At 35.7% G+C, this 15,379-nt stretch overlaps 1 protein-coding gene across 3 annotated transcripts in view; it reads left to right on the forward strand.

The window, feature by feature from the left end:
• Positions 1 to 2,901: 2,901 nt before the first annotated feature.
• LOC140776759 (sodium/hydrogen exchanger 1-like) overlaps positions 2,902 to 15,379 on the forward strand; it is a 52,978-nt gene continuing 40,500 nt past the window's right edge. Inside the window, exons 1-2 of one of the 3 annotated variants that reach the window (XM_073120601.1) lie at positions 2,902 to 3,216; positions 3,308 to 3,426. In XM_073120601.1, the coding sequence (XP_072976702.1) occupies positions 3,049 to 3,216; positions 3,308 to 3,426 (287 nt within the window). In that variant the 5' untranslated portion in view covers positions 2,902 to 3,048. The remainder of the gene's footprint in view (positions 3,217 to 3,307; positions 3,427 to 15,379) is intronic. The other 2 variants (XM_073120600.1, XM_073120602.1) reach the window with 2 other exon arrangements.

Genomic DNA, 15,379 nt, shown 5'->3' on the forward strand with positions numbered 1-15,379 from the left:
CTGTAAGTGACGGCTCATATTTCCATATGATAGTGTGATGATGTGGAGCCGAGTGCTCGGATGGTAGTATTGATGTGTGATATTGACCTATGTGATGGGCTTACGATTGAGATCCTTAATCTGCGGTGATAAATAATTGGATATGTTGTTCGTCGGGTGATGGGCTGGCTATTCTACCAATAAGATCTACCCTCCCTTGGGGGTATGTGTGTGGTCGAGTGTGAGATGATGATGTAGTCTTTGGGCGTAGCTCTACAAGAGCCTAAATTATAGCTTGGTAGTCTGAGAGGATGCATGTTATGTTGTAGCATTGACATGGCCTCTAGGCGAAGCTCGATGTGAGCTTGAGTTTGAGGACTTGATAGTTCAGATGATGTGTGGTAGGTTATTGATTGCTAATGCATATGCATTGGATGAGCATAATGGGTATGTGGTATTAGTGCATTCTATTTGATCGTGATGCGCATATTCGTATCTACTTATTATTGCATCATTAATTGCATTCTTTTAGACTATAGAAGTAGAAACTTATTGGGCTTTATGTTCACCACCTTCCGGTAAAAATATTTTCAAATTAGTAGAAGAGCCGGAGTTCATGGCGAAGCTAGCGAAGAAATATCATTAATTTCTCTTATATATTTACTCTTGTAAATTAAGCTAAGGGGCACGTATTTGGTGGCGTGTGTTACATAGGTGATGCGTTTTTTTTTTTAAATCTTGATACATATATTGTTAAAAATTGCAACGTACATTTTGTAGAGGCGATGCATATAAATTATATAGGTAATACGTGATGTTCTTTTTTATTTAAATCTAGACGTATATATTATTAAAAATTAGAACCTATATTTTGCATAAGTATTGCGTATAAATTACATAGGTGATATATAACATTTTTTAAAAATATCGATGCATACATTGTTGAAAATTGCAGTGTATATTTTGTATAAATGATGTATATAAATTATGTAGGCAATACATGACATTTTTTTTTTAAATCTCGATGCTTACCTTGTTTGAAATTTGAGCGTACATTTTGCAATATGTATAAATTATGTAGGTGATACGTGAGTTACATATCCCACATATTTGTGTTTTAAAATTTGTCATTGTTAATTTAACAAAATGATGGACTTCTATTTCTATTTAATATCATGTTAATTTTTTTATTAGTAATTTTTCATTTCTTGGTAAAAGAAACTCACAGTTTCTTTATTTAGGTTTTGATGCCTACCTTGGCTAAAAATTTCTATCGATGTTCTGTGTACTTTTGGGAATATTTTGCACAGATGATGTGCATGATTTTTTTTACTAGGTTTAGATGCATAGCTAGACCAATATGATGGTATTAGATCCTAAAATATATACAATTTTTTATTGTCGCCTTACCTCATTGATGTCTCGCAAAAAAGCTAAGAATGATATTTTTATCTTAAATTTTATTTTCTTAAAATTTAGCCTTTATATACAACTATATAGATTGTTTTTCAGAATTCTTCATTCATTGATGAACAAGATGAGGAAGATGAATAGTGAAAGATGAGAGAGATGTTGAATGAGGAAGCTATCTTCTAGGATTGCCAAATGAGACTATTTTAGAAGAGAAAGAGTATTTGAATTATTACTGATAAAAATATAAAATGGAGGAATAATAAGAGAAGAACAATGAGAGGTAGAAAATGGCAGAAGAATGAGAGGAAGAAAAATGGTAGAAGAATGAGAGGAAGAAGATAACTGGTTTTCCAGTCGTTGCAAAGACTTTACGAGAACGGTCAAGGGTGGCGCAAGGATGCGATTGCCAAGCTAGGGCAAAGAAAGCCGTCTAGCTATCCCTAATGGAATTAAAGAGGAAATTTTGCCTTTGTATTGACCGAATCTTTATCGTTGGGTGACGTCGGCGGAACTGGTAAACCTTGCGAGCTGGTTAGATGCGAACATTTGCATGTCGGTACCAAAAACCGATGCCTTACCACTTGTCTATACTCCACATGCTTAATCCCTAGGGAGAAGGGGAAGGGAGAAGTAGGGCTCGAAAAAAATGAGTCGTGCAAGGATGCGGGGATATAGCAAGTAAGCTACAAGGTTCTCCTTGATGGACTGACTAGAACAAGCTCGCAACTCTAATAGAAACAAAGGGTTAGCTTTCTGCTCTATTTGCTTGCAATGCATTGCTTATCAAAGTAGGCGAATGCAGGAGGAAGAAGATGGAAGGGAGTAGGTATTTGGGAAATCATATTAAGAAGGACACAGAAGTCCTTGTTTTAGTTTGTTAGGCCTAAATTATTAAAAGAGGTAATGCGATAATTTGACGGATATTAGTTGTGCTGATTTAGGATACGATAATCTTTTTGGGATTTGTTAGTGCTAAATTGATAAAAAAGAGTAGAAATTGCAATTCGAGAATTAATGGCATATTTCTATCAATTCAATAATGGAGGAGCTTTTTGCTGCAAGTCGCCTACGAGGATGAGCGAAATATTAACATGATCCAAAGTTTATTTTCAACACTATAATAATATGACGCGATAAATATATTAGTCAGGTGGGGCCAAATAACTCAATTTATGTGGAATCATGATCGAAGAAGAGGATGTTATATCTGTTCATCAACGGATGCTTCACAGTTGACAGACCCATTTTCCTTTGCTGGTTGACAAACCCATATGCTCCATGCCTATTCATGAGTACTAATGTTCATATCAGGTTAATTTTTTGATTCGATAACTTTAGAATAAAAAATTGCAAATTCATAATATAAATGCAATTACGTTGTAAATTCATAAAAAAATTTGCAATTAAGTTGCATTTCGTCGGCTTGTGATCGACAAGAGAAACAAATGAAAAAGATAACCTCTGGGAATCAATACCGACCACATCCAGAGAACGTTTACCTTCCAACAGAAATTCAAAGTAGGAGTCAATTTCCGACCTACCATTCCTCTCTCGCCCCGCCATCTTTTTCCTTCTGTTACCAATCAAGAGTTTAAAAGTACGCAAAGCCCAACACACACATCCAGTTTCCCTTCCACTTCCACTTCCACTTCCACAATGCTGGCTTTCGCTGTTTCCGAGGCGCTTCCTTTCTCTCTCTCTTCCCTGTCTTCCGCTGTTGTCTCGATCTCCGTGTTCGTCGCCCTCCTCTGCGTCTGCGTCGTGATCGGCCACCTCCTCGAGGAGAAACGCTGGGCGAATGAGGCGATCGTCTCGCTTTTGTTGGTTTGTATTATTTTTTTCGTTTCTTTCCTTCCTTTTTTTTCTTTTTTTTAGGAGTTCTGTCATAATCAAGCTTTTGATTTGGGATTTCTAGGGTTTGTGCTCCGGGCTAGTGGTACTGGCGTGTACCAAATGGAGGAGTTCACATATTCTCGTGTTCAATGAGGAGCTCTTCTTCATTTATTTGCTACCTCCTATCATCTTCAACGCTGGGTAAGAATCTGTCGTCTTGCTTTGATCTTGTCTTTTATTTTTCCCTTCCTATATAAGATTTTGTAATGTTTACATATTTCTCGTCGATGGATTTTGGCTGCAATTTTTGTTGATAACTAGGCTGGAGTAGCCTGGTTTTTTATCCCATCTTCCTAAACAACTATACAGTATCAACTGGTACAGGCAAGTTAAACAATTGGGGTTCGGAAAAAGTAAAAAAATCTTTTTTGCACAAAATTACCACCCATCTCATCTGTTTAATGGGGAAATCTACTACGAATTAACCTATTTGAAAATTCAAAAACTTGACTCTAATCATTAGGGGATATCAACACTGTATTCCCCTCATATTTATCAATATACCCTTGACTAATTTCTCTTCTCTTATTAGTAAAATATTGTATTGTGTCTTCATTTTGGATTAGGTTCAGTATAAACTAGCTAAAAGTTGGTTACCTAACACAACGAATGGAAGCAATGGTAAATGGCCCAAGGAGTCCTTCTGTAACCAAAACTGGACAGGGAGGAGTCGAGTTTCGAATAGGTCTATTTCAACCGGGCTTTCGCCTTAAAATGACAAGGCAGATAGTTGTTTGTAGAAAAAAGAAAAAGGAAAAACTCAAATTAGAAGGCATTTACACATGGAATAGTAACTTCACCAAAATAGTGGAACCAAGCTAGTTATTCCTTTGTGCTCAATGATAAGGCTAGGGGTGCTCATAGACCAAGTCGGGGCTAGGGGTGCTCATAGACCAAGTCGGGCTTGGCCCGGTCAAAATAATACCGTGCTCATGGGGCAACACTTGGCCCAGTCCATTACTAAACTAGTATTGGACTAGGTCTAGGCTCAGATCGGGTTCAAGTATTCTGACCCAGTCCAGTCTGTACCCATGTTATTGGACAAGCCAAGTATGGGCGGACAAACGGGCCGGGTCCAATAGACAGGCCAAGTATACAATCTTGGACAATTCATTGTATCTAATTCAAAAAATAAAAAATAAAAAAAGTAATATTTAGAATTGGGAATCTAATTATTTGGTAAGAATGTTTTTATATAGTTGATGATAATCACAAGACTCTCTTAGTTGTTGGTTTGATTAATTTAAATTCTTCTCTTAATTTGTTTTTATTATCTCCTTATTTTGTGAATTATGCAAAAAAAGAAAAAGGTTGTCAAAGACATTTATATTGTAAATTATGATTTTACCCTTCAAACTAAATCTTATTGCTATTAGAGATGGGCAAAATTGTGAAAAATTTAAATTTTGTGAGAGGTAAAATAACAAATTTAAAGGAGTCAAATTGCATAACCTTTGCACCTAGTATACCTTTTTTAGAAAAAAAAAATGAAACAATCCTCTCTTTCCAATCTGGACGAAGTGATGGACTGAAATACCCAAACCTCCAAATACACGTGTATACCGCGTGGGTAAATCCTCTCACGTGGTGCATCATGTGACCTGTTAGTAATAAGTTTCCACAAGGCACAAAGAAATATAGGTTCATACCATAAATAATCTCAAGTAATTATGAGTTCGGATACAAGTTCCACATGCCACAACAAGCCTTCAAAGATACACATCCAAAATATAACTCTAATGTCCAAAATACAACACTAATTGTAACCTTGCAGGGGCTCAATATAACTAATAGAAATAGTCATAACTGAAATAAAAGATAGCTACTTCTCGCTACCCGCACCTGGTTTCCCTAGCTTTGAAATGATGCCACCAAGAGATGGTAAGCACATAGCCTAACGAGTAGAATTCATACAATCTATAATAATGAAATCATAGGTGCATATCCAATGCATGCCTATAGTTGCTAACAATAAAAATACGCCTATTTAAATGACTTATCATGAGTTACTAAATCAATGCAATCAATAAAGGCTACACGTCACTATTCTGGAACATGCCAACTCATAATCATATCAAGATAAGTCCACACAGGTATAAAGCTTGATATAATCTTTTATTCATACAAATCTCAATCATAGTGCTTACATATTATACTTAGAAGTAAAATAGTAGTTTAGTCATTTTATGCTCACCAAGGCATTAATCATGTTTTATCGTAGCTCACCGAGCCATTCGCCATATAGTGTAGATATTCTTAAGAAAATCATCCATCATATAACCATCCATCAAGGAGGGATATATATATATCTAGCGGTAATGCCACCCAAACATTCATGGCGACACTGTATATGACCAGTTGTTTATGGCCATCAGACTAAGGACCCCGGTCGTGGACCCATATCTCACTATCTCTAAATCATCACTGTCTTTAGCGGGAGAATCAGGAGCCCTCAGCTCATCAATGGATGCCCTAACCCTGCATCGTCGGGTACCGCTAGAGATATATCTTCGTCTCACAATCATGTTCTTCTATTATCATAATCTAGTTCTGACTATGCAGTATAATTACCTGAATGCCATATAGGCTCTCGATCTCAGGTGTAGGCCGCTAATAATATAGTCATATATGATACACTCTATATTTAACCCCGAGCTGAGCGAGTAGGGGCACTACCTAGTTAGAACTCGACTACTAATGATAGGTGAAAGTGGTGCAGTGTCTGTGAGTATATAAATCATGTCATAGTCATCATGATCGTTATATTCTATATTCACAACAGATATTTATGTAGAGTTTATCATACATGATATATGTAGATTATCGTTACACTAATGCATGTGCTAACATTAACATTCTCATAACATCATGATGAGTAAACTATCCATAACTGCACATGTCAAGATATATCATGGTACACTAGATGCATAATACTAACATTCCTACAGTGTCATGGAAGGTATAATAGCTACAACTATATTATTCTAGACTTGTATAAACTCTACTCGCCTGGGAGGTCTCCATAGTACTCTAGTTCTCCTCAGCTAGCTGGCTCTTCCGGAATCCCAAAATTCTCCTCACGTAGTGTTGATCCTATTCATTCACGCAAGTAAAGTCATACGTAAGGTTAGCAAATTAATAGAATTAATTACCTTATTAGAGAATTTAGGTTTAGGCATATACATGAGCAAGGGTTTCCGTAGGGTGAGTTTCATGTCATCCTAAAATTTGTCTTTAGACGAGTGGTTAGGCTAATTGAAATAGAGAAATGAGGTTATAGGTTTCAAATGACCCCAAATAGGCCTAGGCTGGGGTGTTGGGTTGGCTCGAGCCCAACCCAATAGGGTAAGGGAGGCTTTGGTGGGCTAGGGGTCCAACCACAGCCCACTAAGGATTTGATTGGTGGGCTGCAGTCTGCTCAAATCTTTGGTCTAGTGGGCTGCCCACTAAAGGCTTGGGTTGGTGGGCTGCAGCCTGTAGCCCACCAAAAATCAGGATTGGGCTTAGTGGGTTGCGGTCTGAACCGCAGCCCACCAAGAGATGGGTGGGGGTTAGTTTAACCCTACCCTCCCCCACCATCTCCTTCGAGGGAAGGAGACAGAGGGGGGGAGAGGAAAGGGCCCGACGCTGCCAGTGGCCCATGCCACCGGCAGCCCACCCTCGAGGTCGGCGGCCCACGGCCCTCACTTGAGGTGGGTGGCTAACCGGAGGGAAGGGGAGAAAAAAGAGAGGAGGAAATTGAGGAGAGAGAGAGAGACGTGGCCACCATCGAGGTCAACGGCGCCGGCGACGCAGCGACGTGGCCGGGTAAGGGACGGCAGCTGAGGGGGTAAGTACAGAGAAGAAAGAAAAACAACAAAAAAAAGGATTTACCGAGGGGTCGCACGGTTGGCCTCGTCGGCTGTCGGCTCAGGGGCTTCGTCGGCTTCGGCGTCGGCAACTCGAGAGAAGGTGAGAGAGGGATGGTGCGGTGGGGGGAAAGGAAATAGGGGAGGGGCGTCGGTGGCGTGCACGACAGGGGAAGAAGAAGAAGAAAATGAGAAAGAGAACGGGTGGCAAGGGAAACCGGGACACACGGTAGCGTGTGCATTGGGTTTTTTTATTTTAATTTTAGGGTGTTACATGGACACATTTGAAAATTTTAACTGTTGCACTTACTCGTTAGCCACTATTCGATAATCAGCATTTAACTTTTGGACTATAAGTAATTTAAGAAATAAAATAGAATTTATTAAATTTATATCTAATAGACAAATAGGCCAAGCAAATTACTAGTGGACGGAGTGGGCTTGGGCTAGGTCGGGCTTGGACAAGGGTCAGGTCAGGATAGGTCCGAAGTGGGCTCAGATTGGACTTTGGTCCAATTTTATTAGGTTGGACAGGGATGGGCTTCGGGCCTATGGGCTTTTTGAGCACCCCTAGTAAAGGCTAGTGATTTCCGGTATCCTTTACTTAACAAAGCTGACAAGCAAACTTGATTTATTTCCCTTTATCAATGTCTTAAAGACTTTATGCATATAAGAATAAAAACTATTGGGATTCATTGCACCCTTAGCTCTAATATTGCTTGTTGTGCACAACCTAACACTAACCGTCGAAAGTGTTCTCACATTCTATATGTGATCTGATCTTAGCTAAAACCAAAAGAGAATAGAATAATCACAAAAAACTCAGACAAGAAGATATACGTGAGAAATTCTCTCAACAAGAAAAAACTATGGGTCCACTATGTAAATATATAGTATACAAACTCTAAACAGATATATTAGTCTAAGAAAAACACTCAAACATGACAGATTATGAGAAACTCTCTCTTATCGCATTTTATTGCTATTAGCCAAAAGCCCTGGACTCGACAGGCTGGCATGGGTTTGTTAGGTCTGGCTAAAGATTTGGGCTTGTTTGGGCCCTAATGGGTGGAGTCTCAGGCGGAAATTTGGTGTGGAAATGGGTTAAAGTCTTAACTACAGATAGACTAGGGTTTGGATTGAGTTTGCGCTAAGAAAATGTGGGCCAAACATGCAAAAGCTTTGAATTGGGCTGGCTGGCTTGGGTGGTGGCTGTGGCAAGGAGATGGAGTAGTGGCTTGAGAGGAGGGGGGGAAGGGAGTGGTGGTGGTGGTGGTAATGGTGGCAACGAGGTGGTGATGTTGTTGGTGGGTAGTGAAGTCAGTCAAATAATAGAAAGGAAGAAGATGGCTGACTTTAAGAGACTATGAGGAACGACAGTTGAAGAAGGGTGGTGGCCAAAACCCTAGGTTGGGTCAGCTAGGGTGAAGGACGTAGGAGAGAGAGAGAGAGAGAAAGAACTAGGATTAAGATAGATTAATTCCAATACTTGTATACTTCTCAAAAGAGTTGCTTTCCAAATATTTATAGAGGCTAACCTAATTCAAATTCAGACTTAATTCAACTTAACTAAGACTAAGTTAATTAACAAGTCTTACCCTACCAGGACTTTTGCTCAAATAATTAAGAAATTTTGCACATGCATTACCCATTGATTCTCTTACTCAAGTAATTAAAAACAGTAGCACATGTAAATAAGTAAATGGCTAAACCAAGGTTTTCCGTATCGGGATTGGGATCGGTATCGTCCGTATCGGCAGTTCGTATCGGGTTGGACTATTTTTTAATTACATAATTCTAAATATTATTTAAAAATATAGAAAAATGCAAAAAAATGAGAAAACAAAAATTACTCATATATGAAGTCTAAAAACTTAAAAAATGTATTAATTTACTCAAAATTTAGAACTTTGATGAATACCGAGCTAGTTCTCGTAAATTTTTATAGTCTTCATTCTCATAGTCACCATAAGTTTGTAAATAATGATGCCTGGGACCTGATGCTCCAACAAGTGATTCTATTATACTAGTCATATTGTATAGATCTTGTTGTGTGACTTGTCTGAGGAGAATAATAATCAGCATATGGATCTTGTGTCTGAGAATATTGAGGATAATAAGTAGCATATAAATCTTGTGATGGCTCCAAACAATAAGTATTCGATGTACCATAATCATAAGAAGTAACATTTTCATGACGGCGTCACTGATATGTATATATATCCTCAATTTCTCTGTCTTCAATTCTTATGTCTCTTTGACTTTTCTTAACAAATGTAAATGGGACGATCTCACCACCAGGTGTATCATTATGATTATGACTAGTACTAGTAGGTATACTATCTCTCGCTACTTTGTACCAGCCTCTGCCCTTGTTGTGGTTTCCTCCAATGTTTCATATAACTATGGGTTATCTCTGTCACCTAAAAACCTATCCTCTATTTCTTGATCCATGGAGTCAATTGTCTTCTTTATCAAAAACATGATTTAATTCAATTAGTTGTTCATTTTCTGTCTTTTTTCTTAAATTTCTCTCAATCTCATAATAATGATAAAAAAACTAATTTATCTAATCTTTCTATTGTCAATCGATTGCGTATTTTTATATGGATTAAAGAGTAAGTAGTCCAATTTTTTTTACACTATGATGATGACACAGTTTGACTTAAAATATTCTTTGCTATTAATGTAAAATTTGGTGTCTCTTCCCATCCATAAATAGACCACCATTCAGCTAGAGTGTTGTGAGATATAGTTGTAGCAACTTTAGCAGTATTAAATTGTCTAGCTTTCAATCTATATCTCTCCATCTGAAATCAGAAATATATTATTGCATACTGATTACAAGACTTCACTATCATTATTGATATTTATAGAGAATTAAAATTTTGGATTAAGAAAATACCCTGTAGAAATTTAAAATTTGTAAGCATTTAAATTTTTAAATATTTATAAATAAAAATAAATTAGTAAATTAGAACTTAAAAGTCAAAAGCTTGCTTGTGTGTATATCTCTATGTAGTTGTCTGTTCTATCTAGAATCAATTATCTTTTACCACTTCCTATAACTTTGGCCAATATTTTTCTTAATTAATTTTTTTTGCTATATCTATTGGCTTATATAAGAAACTCATTTCAGACTTGTCATCACTATCTACAGTCATAATATTTTGACAAGAGCTCAAATATTACGGTGGCAATTATAATATCATTTCAAAATGTATTTCTAAAAGCTATATTTTTCAAAGTTTCACCTAAAAATTTATATTTATGTTTTATATTCTTTATTTTTATAGACCACTCTTGTGATGTAAACATCCATATAATATCATCTTTGTAATGCATGATGTTATCCAAGGCTAAACAATGAGTGGTAAATCTAGTGATGCCAGGTCTAATGATCTTCGTACCACTAGTCATTTGCTTAAGTAAATTAAGAACCCAACTATGGTTATATATAAAATTTATCAACCTTTGACCTTCATGTATGACCATATCAATTTCAGGCTTTTTTGTAATATCTTCTAACATTAAATAAATACAATGTGCAGTACATGACGTTCAATATAAATAAGGTCTTTTTATCATAAGTAAATTTTCAGCAACTTTATAATTGGTCCCATTATCAGTAATCACTTAGACTACTCTTTTTTCACCTATTTTCTATACCACCTTATCCATCAATAAACAAATATAATCTATATTTTTGAAATAAGCAGTAGCATCCACAGACTTCAGAAATATTATCCCTAATGCCTAAGTATAATAAGAGATTAATTATATTTCTTTTATTTTGTGTACTCTATCCATCACACATCAGTGTACAACCAAATTCATTCCAATATCATTTAAATATCTCAATATAAGTATAAAACTCATCTACCTCTGAGTCAAGATATTTAATAGCAATATTATTTGAACCAAGAGGCGAAACACCATGTCCTACTGATTGTATAGCATCCACTATAGTGTGATAATAATGACTATTAGTACATTGAAAGGAATATGATTGTAGAAGAAAAAACTAGAGATAGTTCTAGCAATGTATTGCTTTGCATTTTTAATTCTTTTGAGAGCTGTCTTGATGGAAGTATGTGTACGACTCATTTTTTTCTAAAAATATGTATCAATTAGTCTAATATTTTCACTCTGCTGTAACATTAGGATATCTAGGGGCCATATTCTCTCTCTTCCTATATATTAACTGATCTAGATCTCTAAAAGTTACCACCATTGCTCTCTTTTATTGCCCTCTTTATTTGTCTTTTCTCCCTATCCTCTCCACTTTGCTCACTGCTATCATTATCAATATTTATAGATTATACATCAATTCTTCACGAACCATTGAATCTCTCTGTTGTGTAGATTGTTTATTTTTCTTTTTGTCAATTAGATAAGTCAATATCTGTTTTCTAACTTCTAAGGACACTTGAGTGTAAGCTGCTATATTTTCTTGCCTTCCAGCTAAATGTTCTTTCAAACGGCTGACACTACCACTCATTTCCTTTCCACACTAATTGTACTTAGTACGTCTTTTATCTTGCCCAATAGTGCTGTAATATTGCCACCCAATATTGGTATCATATGATTTCTCTTTTGGAGCCATTGATATTTTAATTATGTAACTAGAAAATATAAACAAAAATCAAAATAAAATATAAAATAATTTAAAATTTACGTAAATAAAACCCTCTCAATTTTTTTGCTATTTCTTTCTTTATGTTTTTCTAGTTTCCAGTTTCCAGTTTCCAACCCTCTCTGCCTCTTTCACTCTCAGCTTCTCAGCAGCAGCAGGCGTGCAGCAGCAGTACCCTGCTGCTGTGCACCTACAGCAGTGTGCTACTGCTGCAGGTGCGCAGTAGTAGCACCTACTACTACTTCACCACAACAACAGTAGCCAGGTGCGCAGTGAAAAAAGAAACGAGAAAGAAAGGAATTAGAAACTGAAAAAAACTCACCCGAGGTTGAGATATTCGGATCTTCGTTGGAGAATGTCGCCGAAGGTCGATGTCATCGGTAAGAAAGAGAGAGAGAGAGAAAAAGGGAGAAAGAGAGCTTGGGGGGGGGGGGGGACATCAATAATTGGGATCGGCCAAAACTGGGAACTTTGGGGCTAAACCTACTAAAACTCTGACTAAGCCACATAAGTAAATAAAACAAATAGGTAAATAGATTCAATATATTGAGCCCAATTTCCTTCGACATAATTCGATTAGGCTCGGATCATATTACTTTTGATGCAATTGGTAAGTTAATATGGTATCTAACCGGAAGGTCTTGAGTTCAAATCATGTTAGGCCAATTGGTTATTTTAAATAGAAAACCTCCACTTATTAAATATACTTCTCGGGCCTATTAATACTTTTTGAGCCCAAAAGTGAGGGAACTATCATTCATTGGCTAATTAACATGGTCTATTATGCATTTTTCTATTCTAAATCAGTAGGACATATTAATTCATTATAACCTATTAATATTTGAGTACTAATTCTAACATTTAATAAGTAGAGTTTCATATATGTTGTATATCCAATTGAAGTTTTCTAGCCTTTAATTCACACCTTATACACATATTTACAAATGTTCTAGCTCTTTTATCATTAAAAATAATATGATATATAACTTTTCTAATTTTATAAATTATCTTAGCCATTTCTTTTAGGTCACTTTATACGATTAAATTTATAATATAACATGTATCTATTATACAGTAATTCACCATTGCAAGATAAAAGAAGAAAACATTAAAGAATAGAAATTGTGAAATCATTATTAAAAGCATTTTCAAGAGTAGAGAAATTTTTTTTCTTAATTAATAGTACGAGAAAATTTTCATCAGTATTACTCTCATCAAGCTTTTGAAAAAATATCATTCATTTTTGTATTTTCCAATTATTGTCAATAAAATGTGTAGTTATGCACATAAAAGACTAACATTGACATGAAGTCCAAATATCACTATTAAAAAATTTTAATTTTAAGAAATTTGAAAATAAATTTTCTTTTTCTTCAACAAAATATTTTAAAACATCTCTTCCAATTGTGTGACAATAAATTCTTTAAAAGTAGTAGTAAAACCTTTTTGCAAACAACTTTTAAGTGCCGGATTATCACCCATAGCAAAAGGTTAATTTTTACGAACAATATATTTAACTAATTCTTTACAAGTATTTTCGTAATTCCATTGAAAATTAGAAGGATTTTTGGAAACATCATGACTAAGCAACATTTGATTGATATAATTTTGACATTTTTTATGCTTCTCTTTGATATGCCTTATTAGGTGAGCTAGGCCATTCTTAATTAATGCAAAAAAAATTATGATTATATTAAAGACATGAAAATACCTTGAGCATATTTTGTTTCTATTTGAAATATTTCAAAGCCTTAGACTTTAATCTCTTAGAAGTGCCTAGGGAGAAAGCCAAAGATTTCAAATCAGGTGAAGATTGATAGGTGGTTGTAATGTGTGTAAGAATTAAATTTTCGTCATCTAGTTGTGATTCTATACGAGAAGCAAATGAATCCATATTAAAAGATAAGGAAATTACCATGGTTACTCGGGATCGGCCAAAACGGATTGGGATCAGCTTGATCCCAGGTATCGGCCGATATCCCATTAGTATAGACGGGATTAGTCGTATTGGCTAATCCCACTCGATACAAGCTCTGCCACTCTCTTCTCTCACCCTATCTCTCTTCTCTCTCTAATTTTTTTCATTTCTTCTCTCATTAGTGCCCCATCTCTCTCATTTCTCTCTACTCTCTCCCTCTAGCATCTCCCTCTCTCTTATTCCTTTCTTTTCTCCAATCTCTCTTCGTCTCTCTCCTTCAATCTCTATTACTATACTAACAAAGAGTGAGATAGAGAGACGAGAGAGAGAGTGGAGAGTGAGAGATAGAGAGGGAAGAAGAGATTGAGAGGGAAACAGAAGGGAGAGAGAAGAAATGAAAAAAATTTACCTTGTGATAGTAAGAGAGAGGGAGGAAGAGAGATTGAAAGAGAAAGAGAAAGAGAGAGAGAGAGAAAGAGGACGGAGAGAGAAGAAATAAAAAAATAAAATTTGCCTTGTGGCAATAAGAGAGAGAGAGAGAAGGTAGAGAGGAAAAAGGAAAGAAAATTAGAAAATAATAAATTTGCTTTGGCATAATAGAGAAAGGGAGGAAAAGAGAGAAAGGAAAAGAGAAGAGAGAGCTAACTTGGTATTTATCAAAGTTTTGAATAAGTTAATATAATGTTTAGTTTTTAGACTTCATAGTAAATAATTATTATTTTCTTATCATTTTTCTGAATTTTTAGAAATTTTCCCGTATTTTTAAATAATATTTAGAATTTATATGATTAAAAAATAGTCCGATTCGATAGAGTGGTCGATACAGCCGATGTAACCGATACGGTCAATACATCATTTTTCCAAAGGCCTATCTTGATTCCAATATCGAGTTTTAAAACTTTGGAAATTACTTATAATAATAATATTGTTGTATAGAGAGATCATTTGCCCGCTTCTTGTTGACCCTTGATTAACCTCAATTTGCTAAGTGCAAGACAAAACTTTGAAGCCTTCAATTTGGGGAGGATTTGAGAGAAAAAGGGTACAATGGTAAAAAAAAGTATATTTTCAAATTTTCAGAATATTTTTAGAGTGTTTTACCATTGGGCTTATTTTTAAAAAATATTTCCATTGCCTCGTTTTTAAGGGAAAAAATGTTAAAAGAAAATAATTAAAAAGTATTGTACATAATTATAAACTTATATTGTTGTTGAAATATACTGTAGATTGTTGGGCCTAGTATGACTATTAGGCTTAGTTGTAAGCTATTTAAATAGTATTGTACTATTGTGATGGGCTTTTGTTGAGCTGAATAGGTTGGGTTTTGGCGTCGGGCTTCCAGCTAGGCTTTTGGGTCTAGCCCGTGCCGCCTATCAGTAATTCAGGCTTAGGCTAGGCTGGGCCTATACCTGGTTCAAGTCGGGCATGTTTGGGTTGGGCCATTTGATCTCGTCTACCAATTGGGTATTGGAATCCACCAACATAACAAAGTAGATGATCTCAAATATAAAAATATTCATTAACCTTAAATAAGAAAATAACAAGCCTTTATATAAACAAATCTTAAAAGATCAGAAAGACTAAAATACCCTAACATAGAAAGACTAAACTGCCCTCAATATCAAAATTTCTCTCATGATGTCTAACCTAAGAAGCATGGACATAGACATGGTTACACGGGTACAACACTAT

The sequence above is a fragment of the Typha angustifolia genome, chromosome 14 (genome assembly GCF_048772165.1).
Source record: "Typha angustifolia cultivar Huaian chromosome 14, ASM4877216v1, whole genome shotgun sequence".
Classification (NCBI taxonomy): domain Eukaryota; kingdom Viridiplantae; phylum Streptophyta; class Magnoliopsida; order Poales; family Typhaceae; genus Typha; species Typha angustifolia.